The sequence below is a fragment of the Rhinopithecus roxellana genome, chromosome 8 (genome assembly GCF_007565055.1).
Source record: "Rhinopithecus roxellana isolate Shanxi Qingling chromosome 8, ASM756505v1, whole genome shotgun sequence".
NCBI lineage: Eukaryota > Metazoa > Chordata > Mammalia > Primates > Cercopithecidae > Rhinopithecus > Rhinopithecus roxellana.
The window spans coordinates 46510785-46533479 of NC_044556.1; the positions used below are offsets into that span (position 1 = coordinate 46510785).

The 22695-nt window shown below is 44.2% G+C and overlaps 1 protein-coding gene, 1 long non-coding RNA gene and 1 pseudogene across 3 annotated transcripts in view; all 3 read right to left on the reverse strand.

Moving 5' to 3' along the window:
- Positions 1-8078: 8078 nt before the first annotated feature.
- LOC115899153 overlaps positions 8079-22695 on the reverse strand; it is a 30316-nt gene continuing 15699 nt past the window's right edge. The window contains exon 2 of the long non-coding RNA XR_004058828.1: positions 8079-8345. This is a non-coding gene — a long non-coding RNA (uncharacterized LOC115899153). The remainder of the gene's footprint in view (positions 8346-22695) is intronic.
- LOC104681065 lies at positions 13412-14078 on the reverse strand (annotated as a pseudogene). Its single transcript, XR_750535.2, has one exon. The product of XR_750535.2 is annotated as an interferon-induced transmembrane protein 1 pseudogene (transcript).
- LOC115899152 (cytochrome c-like) lies at positions 16533-16847 on the reverse strand. The gene has a single exon (XM_030936206.1). It carries the CDS (start codon positions 16845-16847, stop codon positions 16533-16535), a length of 315 nt encoding a protein of 104 aa, XP_030792066.1.

Here is a 22695-nt window from a genome sequence, read left to right on the forward strand (position 1 = left end):
TCTCACACACACACACACACACACAATTTTTCATTTAAAAAGTACAAACCAGAACCTTGTGTGTGAGGCTGGAAACAGAGCCCAAGCAGCTAGAACTCCCAAGTCCTTGAAATTCTCTCTTGTTGACCACATTTTCACCTGTGCTCATTTCACCTGCTCACCAGTTTCCTGGGACCACCCTAAGTGCCTATTTCCAATTAAGACAGCAGAAATTGAGGTATGGAGAAGTGAAGGGTTCCTCCAGATAATTGAAATTCATCATGTTATAAACTCATTTCATCATGGTGTCACCTTCTAACCTGAGCTAGAAATTTTAGACATACTGCTCCCTAAACACACACACACACACACACACACTCTCTCTCTCTCTCTCTCTCTCTCTATTTATTGAATACTTGCTACATAGCAGGAACTGTTCTAAGCACTTGCCAGTTATTAATTCATTTAAACTTCACAATTATCCTATGAGGTAAGAACTAATATTATTGTCCCCTTTTTATGGATGAGAAAAGGGAGGCACAGAAATAAATTTCCCAAAGCCACACAGCTAAAAAGTGACAGACCCAGGCAGTTTGGCCATATAGTTGGTGGTCTTTTTTTTTTTTTTTTTTTGAGACGGCGTCTCGCTCTGTCGCCCAGGCTGGAGTGCAGTGGCCGGATCTCAGCTCACTGCAAGCTCCGCCTCCCGGGTTTACGCCATTCTCCTGCCTCAACCTCCCGAGTAGCTGGGACTACAGGCGCTCGCCACCTCGCCCGGCTAGTTTTTTGTATTTTTTTTGTAGAGACGGGGTTTCATCGTGTTAGCCAGGATGGTCTCGATCTCCTGACCTCGTGATCCGCCCGTCTCGGCCTCCCAAAGTGCTGGGATTACAGGCTTGAGCCACCGCGCCCGGCCTTAGTTGGTGGTCTTGAACCATTATTCAGTGTAGCTTGTTTCCTCTTCTTTCTTTTCCTATTCTTTTTTTTTTTGAGATGAAGTCTCACTCTGTCACCCCAGACTGGAGTACAGTGGTGCGATCTTGGCCCACTGCAACCTCAGCCTCCCAGGTTCAAGTGATTTTCCTGCCACAGCCTCTCGAGTAGCTGGGCCCAGCTAATTTTTATATTTTTAGTAGAGATGGGGTTTCATCATGTTGGCCAGGCTGGTCTCGAATTCCTGACCTCAGGTGATCAACCTGCGCTGGACTCTCAAAGTGCTGGGATTATAGCCGTGAGCCACTGCACCTGGCCTCTTTTCCTATTCTATTGGCTTTGTTTAGCTCTTATTTCTTTTCTTTTTCTTTCTTTCTTTCTCTTTTATTTCCTTTTTTGAGATGGAGTCTCGCTCTGTCGCCCAGGCTGGAGTGCAGTGGCGCGATCTCTGCTCACTGCAACCTCTGCTTCCCGGGTTCACGCATTTCTCCTGCCTCAGCCTCCCCAGTCACCAGCCACCTGATGTGGCCACGGCAGGCTATTTTTTTTTTTTTGTATTTTTAGTAGAAACGGGGTTTCACCATGTTGGTCAGACTGGTCTTAAACTCCCAACCTCAGATGATCTACCTGCCTCAGCCTCCCAAAGTACTAGGATTACAGGCGTGAGCTACGGCACCCAGCCAGCCCTGCAATATTCTTTAAATCAACAATTCAACTTCTAGGACTTTAAGTGACATATTTTTGTTCGTTTGTTTGTTTGTTTTGAGACAGAGTCTCATTGTGTTGCCCAGGCTGGAGTACAGTGGTGCGAGTGGAGTGCAGTGGAGCCACTGTGCCTGGCTGCTACATACTTTTGAATTTGCATACTTTTGAAATGACTCAAGTGCTAAATTATTTTCTGCAGCATAATTGTTTGAAATAGCAAAAGATTTGAAAATAATGTAAATTTCTATTGGCAGGCATTGGTTAAATTATGGCACACTGAAACAATATAATGCTCTTTAACTGTGTTTAAAAAAAAAAGCTAGGCTGGGCTCACGCCTGTAATCCCAACACTTCAGGAGGCCGAGACGGGCGGATCACGAGGTCAGGAGTTCAAGACCATCCTGGCTAACACGGTGAAACCCCCTCTCTACTAAAAAATACAAAAAGCTAGCCGGGCGAGGTGGCTGGCGCCTGTAGTCCCAGCTACTCGGGAGGCTGAGGCAGGAGAATGGCATAAACCCGGGAGGCGGAGCTTGCAGTGAGCTGAGATCCGGCCACTGCACTCCAGTCCGGGTGACAGAGCGAGACTCCGTCTCAAAAAAAAAAAAAAAAAAAAAAAAAACACGAAACATTAGCCGGGCGTGGTGGTGGGCGTCTATAGTACCAGCTACTCGGGAAGCTGGGGCAGGAGAATGGCATGAACCCGGGAGGTAGAGCTTGCAGTGAGCTGAGATCGTGCCACTGCACTCCAGCCTGGGTGACAGAGCGAGACTCTGTCTCAAAAAAAAAAAAAAAAAAAAAAAGCTAAGGAGGCTGTGCGTGTATTGATGTGGAATAATCTTCAAGATACAATATTAAATAAAAACTGGTGGCCGGGCGCGGTGGCTCAAGCCTGTAATCCCAGCACTTTGGGAGGCCGAGACGGGCGGATCACGAGGTCAGGAGATCGAGACCATCCTGGCTAACACGGTAAAACCCCGTCTCTACTAAAAATACAAAAAACTAGCCGGGCGAGGTGGCGGGCGCCTGTAGTCCCAGCTACTCGGGAGGCTGAGACGGGAGAATGGCGTGAACCCGGCAGGCAGAGCTTGTAGTGAGTTGAGATCCGGCCACTGCACTCCAGCCTGGGCGACAGAGCGAGACTCTGTCTCAAAAAAAAAAAAAAAAAAAAAAAAAAAAAAACTGGTGCAACACATGGTATATAGTGTGGCATCCTTTGTGTAACTAATGGTAATAATATATGTGTTTTTCTCACATGTACATAAAATACCACTGGAAGGATACGCAAGAAATTTTTAATGTTGGGCCAGGTGCAGTGGTTCATACCTGTAGTCCCAGAACTTTGGGAGGCTGAGGTGGGTGGATTATTTGAGGTCAGGAGTTCAAGACCAACCTGGCCAATATGGTGAAACCCTGTCTCCACTAAAAATACAAAAATTAGCTGGGCATGGTGGTGGGCGCTTGTAGTCCCACCTACTCGGGAGGCTGAGGCAGGAAAATTGCTTGAACTTTGGAGGCTGAGGTTGCAGTGAACTGAGATCATACCACTACCCTCCAGCCTGGGTGACAGAGTGAGACTCTGTCTCAAAAAAAAAAAAAAAAAAAAAGAAATTGTTAACATTGGTTGTTTGTGAAGAGAGAACAGAAGGTTGAAGAGGAGTAAGAATTTTCACAGTACACCATTTTGTACCTTTTGAAATTTGACCCAGCACTTTGGGAGGCCTAGGCAGGTGGATCACCTGAGGACAGGAGTTCCAGACCAGCGTGGCCAACATGGTAAAACCCCGTTTCTTTTTTTTTTTTTTTTTTTTTTTTTTTGAGGAGGAGTCTCGCTCTGTCGCCCAGGCTGGAGTGCAGTGGCGTGATCTCGGCTCACTGCAAGCTTCGCCTCCTGGGTTCCCGCCATTCTCCCGCCTCAGCCTCCGAGTAGCTGGGACTACAGGCGCCCGCCACCTCGCCCGGCTAGTTTTTTGTATTTTTAGTAGAGACGGGGTTTCACCGTGTTAGCCAGGAGGGTCTCGATCTCCTGACCTCGTGATCCACACGCCTCGGCCTCCCAAAGTGCTGGGATTACAGGCTTGAGCCACCGCGCCCGGCCGGTAAAACCCCGTTTCTACTAAAAATACAAAAAATGAGCTGGGCAGGGTGGTGGGTGCCTGTAATCCCAGCTACTAGGGAGGCTGAGGCAGGAGAATCACTTGAACCCCGGGAGGTAGTGGTTGCAATGAGCCGAGGTCACGCCATTATACGCCAGCTTGGGTGGCAGAGCAAGACTCCATCTCAAAAAAAAAAAAAGAAAAGAAAAAAGAAATTTGAAACTTGAAAATGGATAGCCTATTCAAAAAGGTTAGATTAAAAATAAAAAGGAAAGGAAAATATTTGGAAAGTATGTATATATGTGTGTATATATATATGCACAAATGGACTTTATAGCAATTACCTTTGGAAAGAAGGAATGGGAAACAAGGCAGTAATCTAATAAGTTTTTGCCTTCTTTTTTTTTTTTTTTTTTTTGACAGAGTCTCGCTCTGTCACCCAGGCTGGAGTGCAGTGGGGTGATCTCGGCTCACTGCAAGCTCCACCTCTGGGTTCACACCATTCTCCTGCCTTATCCGCCCCCCCCCCCCCCCCCCCCCCCAGTAGCTGGGACTACAGGTGCCCACCACCGCACCTGGCTAATTTTTTGTATTTTTAGTAGAGATGAGGTTTCACCGTGTTAGCTAGGATGGTCTCGATCTCCTGACCTCGGGATCCACCCGCCTCGGCGTCCCAAAGTGCTGGGATTACAGGCGTGAGCCATCACGGCTGGCCTTCTTATGTATTTATTTATTTATTTTGAGACAGAGTCTTGCTCTGTCGCCCAGGCTGGAGTGCCATGGCATGATCTTGGCTCACTGCAACCTCCGCCTTCCAGGTTCAAGCGATTCTCCTGCCTCAGCCTCCCGAGTAGCTGGGACTATAGGTGCCTGCCACCATGCCCCGTTAATTTTTGTAGTTTTAGTAGAGACGGGGTTTCATTGTGTTAGCCAGGATGGTCTTGATCTCCTAACCTTGTGATCCACTCGCTTCGGCCTCCCAAAGTACTGGGATTACAGGCATGAGCCACCACGCCTGGACCTACTTTTTGCCTTTTTATCCTTAGGTAATGTTTGAAAAAATTGTTTTTACAATATGCATGTATTACTTTTATAATAATAATTTTTAAAATGTTGATTCAAAACACAAATGTAGAACCCCAACACCCACCAGACACACCCACATTAGTGGTGGGAAGGTCCTGGCCCAATGTAACTTCTCTGCAGACCAATTGGACCTATAAATTGTCGGTTTGAGGTGGGTGGAAGGAGTGATTGAGAACATCAGGTTAGCAGAGATCATGTGATCAATAAGACCAAACAAACTGAAGGTCCATGGGCTGCAACTCCCTGAATCTCCATACCAAGGACTATCTGGCCACCCAGGCTGGAGTATAGTTGCACTAGCATAGCTCACTGCAACCTCCATCTTCCGGACCTTAGCAATCCTCCCACCTCAGTCTTCCAAGCAGCTAGGATTACAGGCACGTGTCACCATGCCCAGCTACTTTTTTATTTTTTAGTAGAGACGAGATCGTACTTTGTCGCCCAGGCTGGTCTCAAACTCCTGGGCTCAAGTGATCCTCCCACCTCAGCCTCCCAAACTCCTGAGATTATAGGCGTGGGCCACCACATCCAGTCTCCCCTCTCTCGAACAGCATTCGTACTTGCTCCTTGTGGATTTACTTTAGGTTGCTCATCTTTTTCTGCTTCCACAGATGATCCACTTCTTCCAACTGATGCATCTTTCCTCAGATTACTGGAGAAAGTCAGATAATTGTCAAACCTGTGATTCTCTTGTGACTGCATATTGATGCTCTCATTAATCATGTGCTTGTCGTGCAGCTTATGTTAAGAAGATGTTAACTCAGAGGTTAATCTCTGAGTTCCTGGAGGGAACACACTGCAGTCCTCAAGTGCTGACATCAACCCTTTATTTATTTATTTATTTATTTATTTATTTATTTATTTATTTATTTATTTGAGATGGAGTCCTGCTCTCTTGCCCAGGCCGGAGTGCAGCGTCGTGATCTCGGATCACTGCAACCTCTGCCCCCGAGTTCAAGCGATTCTCCTGCCTCAGCCTCCCAAGTAGCTGAGATTACAGCCACGTGCCACCAAGCCCAGCTAATTTTTGTATTTTTAGTAGAGACAGGGTTTCAACATGTTGGGCCAGGCTGGTCTCGAACTCCTGACCTCAGGTGATCCACCCACCTCGGCCTCCCAAAGTGCTGGGATTACAGGTGTGAGCCACTGCGCCCAGCCTTTATTTTTATTTTACTTTTCCACACAACACCGACATAACTGACATCAATCCTAATCTGCTTCTCACCTGATCTGCACCTTGCCCTGAGTTTCTTTTCATCAAATCAAATCATATATCTCTCTTGTCCCCCTCCCCACATCCTCTCTTTACCTCCCTGCCAGCTTAACCAATACAATTGAGTATCTTGTTCTGGTGCAGGCAAAGTCTAGTATTTTCCATGGAAGACTTTGTTTCCTCTGTCTCCATTTTCCTTGGAGGCTTACTCAAACTAAGGAAGGGAGCAGTCCCACATCCAGGAGTCAGAAACAGAGACCAGTTATCAGGTCTCTGCTAACAGTGCATGACTAGAGTTGTGTCTCTGTACCATGTGGTATTGCTGTTAAAACCCAGTCCAGTGTGGTCCCATGGATACATGTCTCCACTGAAGTGGCTGCTTGCTGGTCCAAGTCACTGCATAAGCCCAAGTGATGCCCTCCCAGTTAGATTCCAAGGTTATGGCTCTCAATTCATACTCATATGCTAGGTTACTGTTGACTAGAATATTAGGCCATCGTGGCTGGATGTGAGGGCTTTGATTCTCCATCATCTGCTGTACTAAAACCAATCCTCTTCAGCCAAACCCACATTAAGTCTTGCTCAGCAATATAGGTACTCCCTTTCTTTCTAGTGAATTCTCTTAAAAGCTTCCCTGCCAATTGGCTCATATACCACTCTATCAAAGTTCCCTAACTTCAGACTTTGGAGAGTAGGTGCTATGATTTTCTTCCCTCTGCTCTTAAGCGATCCCTCGGGGCTGGGCGCAGTGGCTCACGCCTATAATCCCAGCACTGTGGGAGGCTGAGGTGGGTGGATCACTTGAGGTCAGGAGTTCGAGACCAGCTTGTTCAACATGGTGAAACCCTGTCTCTACTAAAAATACAAAAATTAGCCAGGCATGTGGCAGATGCCTGTAATTCCAGCTACTCTGGAGGCTGAGGAAGGAGAACTGCTTGAACCCGGGAGGCAAAGGTTTCAGTGAGCCGGAATCACACCACTGCCCTCCAGCCTGGGTGACAGAATGAAACTCTGTCTCAAAAAGAAAGAAAAGATTGCTGGGATGATGATCAGAATCATGACCATCATCTGCATCATCATATATTATGTATTAATTTCCTATGACTGCCATAACAAGTTACCACACCGGGTGCCTTGAAACAACAGAAATTTATTTTCTCACAGTTCTGAAGGCCGAAGTCCAAAATCAAGGTGTTGGTAAGACCATACCGGTACCAGAATCTCTAGGGGAGAAAGAATCCTTTCTTCACTCTTCTAGTTTCTGGTGGTTCCAGGCAAGGGTTCCTTGGCTTGTGGCTGTGTGATTCCGATCTCTGTCTCTGTGTTCACATGGTCTTTTTCTCTCCCTGTGTCTTCTCCTCTTTTTTTTTTTTTTTAAGAACAATTGTCATTGGATTTAAGACTTACCTAGATAATTTAGGACGAATTTATCTTGAGATTCTTAATTATATTTGCAAAGACCATTTTTCCAAATAAGGTCACATTCCAGGGCTTAGGACACAGATAAATCTTTTCTGGGGCCCTCATACAAACCTCTACATAATATTTTATAGATGAGGAAATTTGGGACGAGAGAGATTAAAGAATTCCCTCACAGCAAATTAGTCCCCTTCTACCACAGATTTCTGCCCACTTAAGAACAGCAGATTTTACAAAACTTCACACACTAAAACAATCTGGTTACACTCTTCTTATAGGACATTTGATTTCTGCTGAGCCTACATTTGCATAACTAAAGGGATCATTCAAGTCTGCCACCTCTAGGTGAGCTTCTAGTTTCAGGTGGACCTTACCAAGAATGATGACATTATGTTACATTACATCATAAAATTATGGCCCACTGTCCCATCCTAAGGACCTTAGGCATTGAAGAATTAAAATCCATGGCCTTATTCTAGCCAATAAATTCAACCTCTAACTTACTTTAGTAGCCATTTCCCTGAACAGGAACAATACAGACTGGCTTGTGTTTCATCTCATTGTAGAATGCAAGAGTGAGAAGGCTGAGAAACAGGGAGGTGAAATAATATAAAGTGTGTATAACAGATTTCAAATCTCTTGTGAAAGGGAGTCTACCAGGTTTTATTATACTTCAGCTCAGAGATGGTTCTGTGGTTGTGGAGCTGGCCTTGTAGGGATTCTTCACCAACTTGGCACACCGAAAAATCATCACTATGAGGAACAGAAACAGAAGAACAACAAAGGCAATGGCAAAGCCTTTGTCCACATCAACACTGCTGGACAGGCTTGAGTCTTCCATGAGGACTTGCACTTCGTTACTGTTGTTCAGCTCCAGCTACTTCCTCAGGTATAGCTTCAGATTTGTCATATTCCTAGACAAAGGAGGATAAAACAGGCTTATTGGTTTGTGTATGTATGTGTTTTCTTAATAACATTGTGAAAAACCAAAAAGGGACCAAGGGTTGAAAAAACATCAGCAAGATTTACTTAAGAAGCAGTTACAAAACTGATAAAGTTAATATAGATGACCGACAAGATACACACATACAAGCATCTGTGTGTAAAATATCTGGAGAATTGCTCCAAGACAGAACATGAGCAATGTATATAACCTAGAAATCAGGCGGGCCTTCCTTGTCCCCTAAGATCCAGGTAAAACTGTCTTCAACATCTGAATTCTGTGTTAAGTCAAAATCCTCCTCTAAGATTACTTCAAATTCCAAGAGTACTTATTATACCTAGTTTGTTGTATAGTCTTAACTCACTGGCTATGAACATGAAATTGTTTTATTTTTTCTAATCACTACATTTAATTGTGCTGTCATTCTCATATCTTCATGAAAAATCAGGTATATCCCAGAAGTGATCAATTTCAATTACTAAAACTTACAGGCCGGGCGCAGTGGCTCACACCTGTAATCGCAGCACTTTGTGAGACCAAGGTGGGTGGATCACCTGAGGTCAGGAGTTTGAGACCAGTGAAACCCCGTCTCTACTAAAAATACAAAAATTAGCTGGGTGTGGTGGTGGGCACCCGTAATCCCAGCTACTCAGGAGGTTGAGGCGGAATTGCTTGAACCCGGGAAGCAGGTTGCAGTAAGCCGAGACCAAGTCATTGGACTCCAGCCTGGGCAACAGAGCGAGACTCCGTCTCAAAACAAAACAAAACAAAAATTAGCCAGGCGTGGTGATGCATGCCTGTAGCCCCAGCTACTTGGGAGGCTGAGGCAGGAGAATCACTTGAAACTGGGAGGCAAAAGTTGCAGTGAGCCGAGAGCATGGCACTGCACTAGAGCCTGGGCGACAGAGTGAGACTCTGTCTCAAAAAAAAAAAAAAGATTGAGTGTCCAGAAATAAACCCATATATCTATGACCAAGTAATTTTCAACTAGGGTACCAAGAACATTCAGTGAGGAAAGAAAACAAATGGTGCTGGGACAACTGGATCACCACATGCAAAAGAATTAAGTTAGACCCTTATTTTGAAATGAACCCAATAGTCTCATAGTTTTTTTTGTATCCACAGAAATTGACCCTTCTTGCTGGGCGTGGCGGCTCATGCCTATAATATCAGCATTTTGGGAGGCCGAGGAGGGCGGATCACCTGAAGTCAGGAGTTCCAGACCAGCCTGGCCAACATGGCAAAACCCCATGTCTACTAAAAATATAAAAATTAGCTGGGTATGGTGGCACACACCTGTAATCCCAGCTACTCAGGAGGCTGAGGCAGGAAAATTGCTTGAACCCGGGAGGCAGAGGTTGCAGTGAGTTGAGATCAAGCCACTGCATTCCAGCCTGGGCAACAGAGGGAGACCTTGTCTCAAAAAAACAAACAAACAAGCAAACAAAAAAGCAAAAACAAGCAAACAAAAAACAGAAAAAAGAAAAAGAAATTGACCTTCTGGTCTTAAAGCTTAAAATTTACATTTGTTTTATTTTGAGTTCCTTCTTCAAGAAAGGACCACCAGGCCTCTCAAAAAAAGTATCAAGGAACTAAAACTCAACCAGATCATCCCATCCTGACAATGAAGTACAAGACCCCTCCTTGGTCACGAGTGCTTTCTTGGCCTCCTGAGTTCCTGTTTTCCTATACATCGTTACATTTCTTCTTTGCTATATAAACCTCTAATTTTAGTTGGTCAGGGAAATGGATTTGTGACTGAGCTGTAGCACCTGAGTAAAGCCTTCTTCCTTGGCAATACCTGTTGTCTCAGTGGCAGGTACTGCTCATCTTTCTGTGTGGTGAGCAACAGGGCATAAACTGAACTCCTGAAGTCCTGGTGTTTTGGTAACAATTTCACACCATATAGAAAGATAAACTTAAAGTGAATCAAAGACCTAAATGTAAAGATTCTTAGATATGACACCAAAATCATGAGCAACAAAAAAGAGATAAACTGGACTTCATCAAAATTTAAAACTTTTTTTTTTTTGAGACAGGGTCTCACTCTGTCACCCAGGCTGGAGTGCTATGGTGCCATCTGGGGTCACTGCAGCCTCTACTTCCCAGGCTAAATTGATCCTCCCATCTCAACCTCCCAAGTAGCTGGGACTACAAGTGCACGTCATCATGCCCGGCTAATTGTTGTTTGTTTGTTTGTTTGTTTGTTTGTTTGTTTTGGTAGAGATGGAGTTTCACCATGTTGCCCAGGCTGGTCTCAAACTCCTAGGCTCAAGAGATCTGCCCTCTTTAGCCTCCGAAAGTATTAGGATTGTGGGCATGAGCTACTGTGATTGGACAAAACTTGTGTACTTTTTTTTTTTTTGAGACGGAGTCTTGCTCTGTCGCACAGGCTGGAGTGCAATGGCATCATCTCGGCTCACTGCAACCTCTGCCTCCCAGGTTCAAGCGATTCTTCTGCCTCAGCCTCCCAAATAGCTGGGATTATAGGCACCCCCCACCACGCCCGGCTAATTTTTGTATTTTTAGTAGAGTCAGGGTTTCACCATGTTGCCCAGGTTGGTCTTGAACTCCTGGGCTAAAGTGATCCTCCACCTACCTTGGCCTCCCAAAGTGCTGGGATTACAGGCATGACCCACCGCACCTGGTCAACTTTTGTACTTTAAGCAGAAGATTATTATCAAGAAAATGGGCTGGATGCAGTGGCTTACGCCTGGCCAGGAGTTTGGGAGGATGAGGTGGGAGGATCACTTGAGGTCAGGAGTTTGAGACCAGCCTGGGTAGTATGGAGATACCTTGTTTCTTAATTTTCTTTTTAATTAGCTAGGTGTGTGGCATGTGTGTGTGGTCCTAGCTACTGGAGAGGCGGAGGCAGAAGGATCCTTTGAGCCCAGGAGTTCAGGGTTATAGTGAGCTGCGATCACACCACTGTACTCCAGCCTGGGTGACAGAGAGACCTGGTAACCAAAGTTACAACGTAACAATGAAAAGACAAACAACTCAATTAAAAATTAGGCAAAGGATCCGAATAGATATATCTTTTTCTGCATAAGGAAGATATGCAAATGACCAATAAACACATTTTTTAAATGGTCAACATAATTAGTCATCAGGGAAATGGAAATAAAACTTTAAGATACCACTTCACACCCACTAGGATGACTAGAATCAAGTCAGATTAAGTGTTGGCAAGGGTATAAAGTAATTGAAACCCTCACTGACTATTGGTGGGAATGTAAAGTGGTGAAGTTACTTTGGAAAACAGTCTGGAAGTTCCTCGAATTATTAAACATAAGAGTTACCGGCCAGGTATGGTGGCTCACGCCTATAATCCCAGCACTTTGGGTAGCCAAGGTGGGTGGAGGATCACTTTAGCCCAGGAGTTCAAGACCAACCTGGGTAACATGGCAAACCTTTCTCTCTACAGAAAACACAAAAATTAACTGGATGTGGTGGCACGCACCTGTAATCCCAGCTACTCAGGAGGCGGAGGTGGGAGGATCACCTGAGCCTGGGAGGCTGCAGTGAGCTTTGATCACACCACTACACTCCAGCCTGAGTGACAGAGTGAGACACTGTCTTAAAAAAAAAAAGCCACCATATGACCCAGCAATTCCACTCCTATGGCTGTCCCCAGGAGAACTGAAAACATGTTACCACACAAAAACTTACACAGGAATGTTTGTGTAAGTTTGTGCAGCATTATTCATCATAGCCAAAAGGTAGAAACAACCCAAAAGTCCATCAACTTACAAATGGATAAGCAAAATATGGTATGTCTACACAATAGACGTATTGGCCATAAAAAGGAAGTATTGATACATACTACTTGGATGAACCTTTTTTTTTGGATGAACCCTAGAAACATTAAGCTGAGTGAAAAAACAAGTCACAAACTCCCCCAGCATATTATATAATTCTATTCATATGTAAGTCTAGAATAGAGAAATCCATAGAGACAGATTAGTGGTTGCTTAGAGCTGGAGGTGGGGGATGAGGGGTGAAAGTTAAATGGTACAAGATTTCTTTTGGAGGTGATAAGAATGTTCTAAAATTGTAGTGGTTAAACATTTCTGTGAATGTGCTAAAAACCATTCAATTGTACGTTTGAAATGTTTGAATTGCATATGATTATATCTCAATAAAGCTGATTTTTGTAAAGCCTTAGTTCAGTTTTAAATTCCTAATCTTATAGAGGATTCAGAGTTCAATAGCTCTTCTCCCTTTTCAGGCTTCTTCTTCTGCATTGTATAGGATCAGGAAGAAAGAAAGGGGAAATGTGAAGTGTTTCTCTATTTAATGAATAACTGTGGCCAACTGTGAGTAGGTGACCTTGTCTTACTCTGGTTAGATCTGGTGGTTTCAGAGTGAAGGATGTTTGTAGTTTTTTGAGTAGTGTTTATCTTCATTCTGGACTTTTCTGTCATTGAAGACCCCTTCGAACGGTGCCGCTTATCGTCTATTCTCCAAACCTAAACTCAGGTTGGATATCCCATGACTTGGTACAGTGGTCTCCTGGCACCTCCCACTGCTCCTGCTCCTTCGGAGACACCTGAAGTCCTTTAGGGGGAGTTGCCAGACTGTGATGGGTTGGGGGGATTGGCCACATTTTCTCCCTAGGCATACTTCACCAAGGTACCTATAAACCCTGCCAGCACAGATTATTCCAGTGGGCCTTCCACTTTCAGAACTCTCTAGCCAAGAAACTGACATGACTTTTTATGTTTGCACAGGTTAAAAACTCACAGCATGCTTTACTCCAACCTGACCAGAGTGGGTTGGCAGGTTCTACAGTTTAAAGCACCTGTCTAGGGAATGAAATGTTGTTAGTCTCTCCTTGCTGGTGTCACCAATTGTACCAATGTCTCTCTTGGCATGCCCTCATCTTTGGCTTTGGGAGGAAGCGGAAGTACTTTTATCTTTTTTGCTTCCCATCACAAATATTGTACATCCCATAATGCCAATAATGAGAATTCCCAGTTGTCCTCCCAATTCATTCTTTTTGTCGTTGTTGTTTTGTTTTGTTTTGTTTTTTTAACAAGCAAGTGCACTTTATTGAATGTCATTGTGGACAGGTGTGTGGGGATAAAATGCTGTATCTAGGGGCAGGACCAAGGGGACAGGGCCAACAGCTCCAGCGTGAGGGCCAGCATTGCAAAGTGGAGTACAAGGGTCGCAGGCTATGGGCAGCTACTAGTAGCGCTGTTTTTCCTGTATGATCTGTAACATAATATGGTAGATTGCCACAGAGCCAAACACCAGTAACAGGATGAATCCGATGGTCATGAGGATGCCCACAATCAGGGCCAAGATGTTCAGGCACTTGGTGGTGGAGGCATAGGCCTGGGCCCCGGTCACGTCGCCAACCATCTTCCTGTCCCTAGACTTCACGGAGTAGGCGAATGCTATGAAGCCCAGGCAGCACCAGTTCAAGAAGATGGTGTTGAACAGGGACCAGACGATATGGTCGGGCATGGAGGTCTCGCTTTGGATGTTGATCATGGTGGACCTTGGGAGGATGGTGCTATGGGGTGCCCCCAGCACAGACACCTCGTGCTCCTCCTTGTGCATCTTCTGGCTTTGGGGAAAGTAGTGTTGAGTGAAGGTTCGAGAAGTGTAGTTTTCAGCGTGGAGGGAAGGGGATCTGTGGTGTCCAGATGCTGGAACGGTGCTCAGTGAGCCCTGCTTTCCCCTCTAGTTTCAGTTTCTCAGAAGTGTGTATTTCTGTCGTTGTTGTTTTTGAGACAGGGTCTCACTCTGCCACCCAGACTGGAGTGCAGTGGCATGATCATAGCTCACTGCAGCCTCAGCCTCCTGGGCTCAAGTGATCCTCCTGCCTGAGCCTCCTGGAGAGCTGTGACTACAGGTGCCCACCACCATGCTTGGCTAATTCTTAAATTTTTTTTAGAGATGAGGTCTTACTATGATGCCCAGGCTGGTTTCAAACTCCTGGGCTCAAGCAACCCTCTGGCCACCTCAGCCTCCCAAAGTGCTGGGATTACAAGCATGAGCCACTGTACCCAGCCCCAGTTCATTCTTTTTTTTTTTTGAGATGGAATCCTGCTCTGTCCCCAGGCTGGAGTGCAGTGGCACGATCTCGGTTCACTGCAAGCTCCGCCTCCTGGGTTCATGCCATTCTCCTGCCTCAGCCTCCCTAGTAGCTGAGACTACAGGCACCCGCCACCACTCACAGCTAATTTTTTGTATTTTTAGTAGAGATAGGGTTTCACTGTGTTAACCAGGATGGTCTTGATCTCCTGACCTCGTGATCCACCTGCCTTGGCCTCCCAAAGTGCTGGGATTATAGGCATGAGCCACCGCGTCCGGCCTCATTCTTTATATATACTGTGGTGAGACAAGGGGTGGGAGTTGGTGGAGATATGATTGACTACGCCAACTTCTCATGAGATTTGGAAGAAGTTCTGGCTCCAATTGTTGCAGCTTTCTTTAGATTATAAGTAGTATTGTGCCTTCAATAAGGCACAATACTGGGGCAACAGGGTAAGTTGCACTCATATCTTTTACACTGGATTTTCATGCCACTTCCTGGACTCCACCCACATATGCAGATGGTATGGGCAGATAAGACGGGGTGCCATGGCTCACGCCTATAATCCCAGCACTTTGGGAGGCCGAGGTGGGGTGGGATCACCTGACGTCAGGCGTTCGAGACCAGCCTAGCCAACATGATGAAACCCCGTCTCTACTAAAAATACAAAAACTAGCTGGGCATGGTGGCATGTGCCTGTAGTCTCAACTATTTGGGAGACTAAGGCAGGAGAATCACTTGAATCCGGGAGGTGAAAGTTGCAGTGAGCCAAAATCGCACCACTGCACTCCAGCCTGGGTGACAGAATTAGACTCGGCCTCAAAAAAAAAAAAAAAAAGAAAAAAGAATGGGCAGATTTTGCAAGTTCCTCATGAAGGGTGATGTATGTGTGTGTGTGTGTGTGTGTGTGTGTGTGTGTGTGTGTGTGTGGTTTTCTTTTTATCATAAGTCTTATGATCACACATAATTTTATAATTTGTGTATATCTCCTCTACTTTAATCCTTTGAAGTTGGCAAAAGAATCATTCCCGCCGGGCGCGGTGGCTCAAGCCTGTAATCCCAGCACTTTGGGAGGCCGAGACGGGCGGATCACGAGGTCAGGAGATTGAGACCATCCTGACTAACACGGTGAAACCCCGTCTCTACTAAAAAATACAAAAAACTAGCCGGGCGACGAGGCGGGCGCCTGCAGCCCCAGCTACTCGGGAGGCTGGGGCAGGAGAATGGCGTAAACCCGGGAGGCGGAGCTTGCAGTGAGCTGAGAACCGGCCACTGCACTCCAGCCTGGGCGGCAGAGCAAGACTCCGTCTCAGGAAAAAAAAAAAAAAAAAAAAAAAAGAATCATTCCCAATCACAAATACATAGCAGTTCTACAGTTTTATGTTTCTGAATGGCTGTTTAAAGACAATCCTAAATTATAACTTAGTTTGACTTAGATTGTAAAGCATTCAAGAGTGAAGCTTAACTTGCTACTATTTTAAAAGCATGTGACCTTATAGATCATCTATAAAATGTGAGAAGTGTTAAATAATGTTTGATATTACACATAAAACACACTAAAATGCCTTTCAATAAGTAAAAGGAGCCATTTTAAATACAGGGAATTCTAATTAGATTGGCATAGTTAAGGCCAAAAATATAAAGTAGACATGGCTACCTTATTTATCTTCAACCCTTGCCTTTATGAACACAAAACACAGGTGAATCTTGCTTGGTTCTGAGACAGTGAAGGAATTTCTCCAGTATTTAAATACGTTCACATAACCAGTTATATAAATCTAAATATAAAACCAATCTCCAGTAAGTTTTAAGATGGTATGCACCATCTTTGTGAAAAGTTTAACATTACTAATGAAGTCTAATCATATCTTTAGAAGGGGTAAACAGTGATAGCATTTACTGAATTGGAATTACTATTAAAATTCAAAAACTGAACATATTCATTTAACCACAAGCCAATCTTAGTTTTGAATCAGGACTGCCCAACAAAATATTCTGTCAGTCATTCATGATCTGAATTCTGTTGTATGAGCTCTATTATAGTATGGTACACATAAACAATTCATGAGACATTTGTTTTGCAATAAATAAGGCAGTGGCCAATTATTACTAATTAGTAGCTTTTTTGAGATAAGCTGTCAAGTCGGCCTTTTCTACCTTCTTTTTAATGCCGGCAAAGATCATTTTTGTTCCAGGGATGTACTTCTTGGGATTCTCCAAATACTCCATCAGTGTATCCTCTCCCCAGGTGATGCATTTGTTCTTATTGGCATCTGTGTAAGAGAATCCAATGGCCTGACCTGGCTTCTGCCCGAAGAGACCATGGAGATTAGGCCCAGTCTTGTGCTTGCCTCCCTTTTCCACGGTGTGACACTGGGCACACTTCTGAACAAAAATCTTCTTGCCTTTCTCAACATTACCCATATTTAATTCTCTTTGTCGTCACTGGCGCAATGAAGGTTCCCACTCTAAAGCCGGACATCCCACTCTCTCCATAAAGGGTGATTTTTTTTTTTTTTTTTGAGATGGAGTTTTGTGCTGTCACCCAGGCTGGAGTGCAATGGCGCAATCTCTGCTCACTGCAACCTCTACTTCCCAGGTTCAGGCCAGTTCTCCTGCCTTAGCCTCCCGAGTAGCTGGGATTACAGGCGCCCACCACCATCCCAGCACATTTTTTGTATTTTTAGTAGGGATGGGCTTTAACTGTGTTGGCCAGGCTGGTCTTGAACTCCTGACCTCGTGATCTGCCCACCTCAGCCTCCCAAAGTGCTGGGATTACAGGTGTGAGCCACCACGTCTGACCAGAAGGGTGATTTTTATGTTTTTTATGTTTTATTTTATTTTTTTTTCATCTCATACAGCTGTCTTTTAATTAAAAAAAAAAAAATCAAAGAAAACGTCTGGCCAGGGCTAGGTTAAGACAAACAGGAACACTTCAGAATCCAAGGCAGGGAAAGGCTGTTGGCCTCCCTTCAGAGGACTGCAGGGGTAGGAAGAGGGAGGGACAGATCATGCACAAAAGTACTTACAAATTACACACCCATCCCCCACCCCTCAATAAAAAGAGAAGAAAAAGCTCCATCACTTAACAGAAGGGTGATTTTTTAATAAAATATGTTGTTGTGACAGAATGATCAGATTTTCAAAACAAAACATAGGCATTGGCAGAACAGACGCATCAGGTTATTAAAAGGAGACTATTTCTGTTTCAATTACAGCTGTGCCATAAAGGCCAAAATAGATAGCAGGAACCCCATGTTCCAAAGAGGGATCTGATAACCAGGCATTGCAGAGCAAGTAGCTAGACAATTTTTGAAATATTTAGTTAGGTATTCTCCTTGAGTGGATAAAAAGCATTGACAGTAAAGAGGCAATAGGTTTTCTTGGGGAAAGTTGCTGGAATGTTGGTATTTTCCCGCTGTACTCTGTAGGAGAAAGGTGTACAGAGGGAAAATACCAAAGGTGACTGCTTTCCCTTCAAGCTTGATATATGTTCCCCGCAGTTTGTGGGACATAGTGGTCTGCTTTTTTGTCATTTTTTCTTGTTTATAGTCCATTTTTAGAGTTTTTGTCCCTACTATTATTGCATTTATTTTATTTTTTTGAGTATGTGAAATATTAACCTAGTTACCAGAACTATATACAAAAATTACAAAGAGGTATCACCCCTCCCTAACCATTCTTTCCATTCCATTTCACCCACATCTCATCCTTTCCACCCCATTCCTACCTACCTCCTACAGGTGATGAATCTCATTCATTTCTGTTGGTCTGGCTGAGCTGGAGTGCAGTGGCACGATCTCGGCTCACTGCAACCTCTGTCTCCTGCCTCAGCCTCCTGAGTAGCTGGGATTACAGGCATGTGCCACCACGCCTGGCAAATTTTTTTTTTTTTTTTTTTTTTTTTTTTTTTTTTTGAGATGGAGTCTCGCTCTGTCACCTAGGCTGGAGTGCAGTGGAGCAATCTCAGCTCACCGCAAGCTCTGCCTCCCGGGTTCATGCTATTCTCCTGCCTCAGCCTCCCGAGTAGCTGGGACTACAGGTACCCGCCACCACACCCAGCTAATTTTTTTTTTTTTTTTTTTTTTTTTAGATATTTTTAGTAGAGATGGGGTTTCACCGTGTTAGCCAGGATGGTCTCGATCTCCTGACCCTGTGATCCGCCTACTTTGGCCTTCCAAAGTGTTGGGATTACAGGTGTGAGCCACCGCGCCTGGCCAAATTTTTGTATTTTTAGTAGAGTCGGAGTTTCACCATGTTGGCCAGGCTGGTCTTGTACTGCTGATCTCAGGTAATCCACCAGCCTCAGCCTCCCAAAGTGCTGGGATTACAGGTGTGAGCCACTGCGTCCAGCCTTTTTTTTTTTTTTTTTTTTTTTTTAACATCTGCAGAATAGCACTCTATTGTGTGGATAACCACTCTTTTTATACAGGCATTTAATCCTTTTCAATATTTGCAATTATAAATAATGTTAGTGTATATTACTTTTTTTTTTTTTAAATTTTTGAGACAGGGTCTCATTCTGTTGCCCAGGCTGGAGTGCAGTGGTGCAATCATGGCCCACTGCAGTCTAGATTTCCTGGGCTCAAGCGATCCTTCCACCTCAGTCTCCTGAGGAGCTGGGACTACAGGCACAGGTCCCCACACCTGGCCAAGTTTTGTAGTTTTTGTAGAGACAGGGTTTAATTATGTTGCCCATGGTGGTCTCAAACTTCTGGGCGCAAGTGATGCTCTCACCTTGTCTTCCAAAAGTGCTGAGATTACAGACATGGGCCACTGGCTGCAGCCCAGTGTATCTTCTTGTGTACATGTATTTCTCTATGGAAGTATATCATCAGGGTAAATTCCTAGAAGTGGGAATTTTTGGTCAAAAGATTCATTAATCTGCAGTTTTAGTAGATATTGCTAAATTCTCCTCCACAATGGTTGTATGATTTTGAATTCCCATCAACAATTAATAAGAATGCCAGTTTCTCCACAGCTTTTCCAACAGAATGTATTGTCTGTCATAATTTATAATCTTCGTCAATCTGATGGATAAGACATTGTATACTGGCGTATTTTAGTTGTTTGTTTGTTTGTTTGTTTTGACATAGTCTCGCTCTGTCGCCCAGGTTGGAGTGGAGTGGCACGATCTCAGCTCACTGCAACCCCTGCCTCCTGGGTTCAAGCAATTCTCCTGCCTCAGCCTCCTGAGTACCAGGGATTACAGGCCTGTGCCACCACGCCCAGCTAATTTTTGTATTTTTAGTAGAGACGGGGTTTCACCATATTGATCAGGCTGGTCTCGAACTCCTGACCTCATGATTCACCCGCCTTGGCCTCCCAGTGTTGGGATTATAGGCATGAGCCACCGCGCCCAGCCCAAATGGCATAGTTTTAATTTGCATATCTTTTATTATTATGAGTGATATGGAAGATCTCTTCCTGTACATAAGAGCCACTGTTATATCTTTGTTTTTGGTAACAGCTTTATTGAGATATAATTCACATACTATACAATTCACCCCTTGAAAGTGTACAATTTAATGGTTTTTAGTACATTCACAGAAATGTGCAACCATTACCACAATCAACTTTTTTCTTCACTATCACCCCATGTTACTCCCCCAAGCAACCACTAATCTACTTTCTGTCTGTCTATCTAAATTTCTCATTCTGGATTTTTACAAATGGGATAATTATTTTTTACATACACACATACATATATACGTATGCTTTTTTTTTTCTTTTTTTGAGGCGGAGTCTCACTCTGTCACCCAGGTTGGAGTGCAGTGGCATGATCTCAACTCATGGCAACCTCTGCCTCCCGGGCTCAAGCAATCCTCCTGCCTTAGCCTCCCCATTAGCTGGGATTACAGGTGCATGCCACCATGCTCGGCTAATTTTTGTATTTTTAGTAGAGATGGGGTTTCACCATGTTGGCCAGGATGGTCTCGATCTCTTGACCTCAGGATCCGTCAGCCTCAGCCTCCCAAAGTGCTGGGACTACACGTGTTAGCCACCACGCCTGGACCTGTATACATATTTAATATATGTATATGTATGTGTGTGTATGCACACACACACACATATATACACACACATATGTATTAGTCTGTTCTCACACTGCTATAAAGAACTACCTGAGACTGGGTAACTTATGAGGAGAAGAGGTCTAATTGACTCACAGTTGTGCAGGCTGTACAGGAAGCATGGCTGGGAGGCCTTAGGAAACTTACAATCACAGTGGAAAGTGAAGGGGAAGCAAGCACGTCTGACCATGGTGGAGCAGGAGAGACAGTGTGAAGGGTGAGGTGCTACACACTTTTAACCGGATCTCATGAGAATTATCATGAGACTAGGAGGATGGTGCTAAACCATTAGACACCACCCCAATGATCCAGTCGTCTCCAACACTCGAGATCACAGTTCAACATGAGATTTGGGTGGGGAGACAGAGCCAAACCATATCAAGATATATATATATATATTTTGTGACTGGCTTCTTTCACTTGGTATTTTTATGGTTTACTGTGTTGTAAAATGTATCAGTACTTGTTTTCTTTTTATAGCTCTGTAACATTCCATCATATGTATATATCACAATTTGTTTATTGACTCATCAGTTTATGTACATTTGGGTTGTTTCCACTTTTTGGCTATTACGAGTAATACTGCTAAGAACACGAAGTTTTTGTGTGGATATATGTTTTAATTCATCTTGGGTAATACACCTAAGAGTGAAATTACTAGGTTACATAGTAACTCTGTGTTTAACCATTTAAAGAACTACAAAACATTGCTTCACACCTACTATGCTTCACATCTACTACATTGCTTCACACCTATCAGATAAATGTTGATGAGGATGTAGAGACATCAGAATCCTCATCCACTGCTGGTGGAAACGTAAAATGGTGCAGCCACTTTGGAAAATGGTTTTGTAGTCTCTCAAACGATTACATATAGAGTAACCATTTACATCTCTCTCTTTTTTTTTGTTTTGAGACGGAGTCTCGCTCTCTCTCCCAGTCTAAAGAGCAGTGGTGCAATCTCGGCTCACTGCAAGCTCTGCCTCCCGGGTTCACGCCATTCTCCTGCATCAGTCTCCCAAGTAGGTGGGACTACAGGTGCTCGCCACCACACCCGGCTAATTTTCTGTATTTTTTAGTAGAGACGGGGTTTCACCGTGTTAGCCAGGATGGTCTTGATCTCCTGACCTCATGATCCACCTGCCTCGGCCTCCCAAAGTGCTAGGATTACAGGTGTGAGCCACCGTGCCCGGCCTTTTTTTTTTTTTTTTTTTTTAATACAGAGTCTTGCTCTGTCACACAGGCTGGAGTGCAATGGCATGATCATGGTTCACTGCAGCCTCAACCTCCCTGGGCTCAAGTGATCCTCCCACCATAGCCTCTGGAGTAACTGGGACTACAGGTGTGTGCTACCACACCTGTCTAATTAAAAAAAATTTTTTGACAGGGTTTCACCATGTTGCCTAGGCTGGTCTTGAACTCCTTCCTCAGTCTCCCAAGGTGCTAAGATTATGAGCCACTAGGTCCGACCCATTTGCATATCTCTGTCTTTTTATTATCTTACAATAATAAAAAAGACCAACTAATCAAAAGATTTGTAAAAATTTCCTCCCACTCTGTGGGCGGTCTTTTTACTTTCTTGATAGTGTCCTTTGAAGCACAAAAGTATTTGTCTATTTTTCCTTTGGTTGCTTGTGCTTTTCGTGTCACATCTAAGAATCCACTGCCAAATCCAAGGTAATAATGTTTTACCCCTGTGTTTTCTTCTAGGAGTTTTATGTTGAATAGCTTTGTCTCTTAAATTTAGGTCTTCATTCCATTTCAATTTTTGTATATAGTATGAGATAAGGGTCCAACTTCATTTTTTTTGTGTGTAGATATCCAGCTTTCCTAGCTTTATTTCTTATTTATTTATGTGTGTATGTACGTATGTATGTATGTATTTATTTATTTTGATACAGGGTCTCACTCTGTTGCCCAGGCTGGAGTGCAGTGGTGTGATCTTGGCTCACTTCACACTCAGCCTCCCAGGTTCATGCCATTCTCCTGCCTCAGCCTCCCGAGTAGCTGGGACTACAGGCGCCCGCCACCACGCCCAGCTAATTTTTTGTATCTTCAGTAGAGACGGGGTTTCATTGTGTCAGCCAGGATGGTCTCGATCTCCTGACCTCGTGATCTGCCCGCCTCAGCCTCCCAAAGTGCTGGGATTACAGGCATGAGCCACCACACTTGGCCTCTAGCATTATTTATTGAAAAGA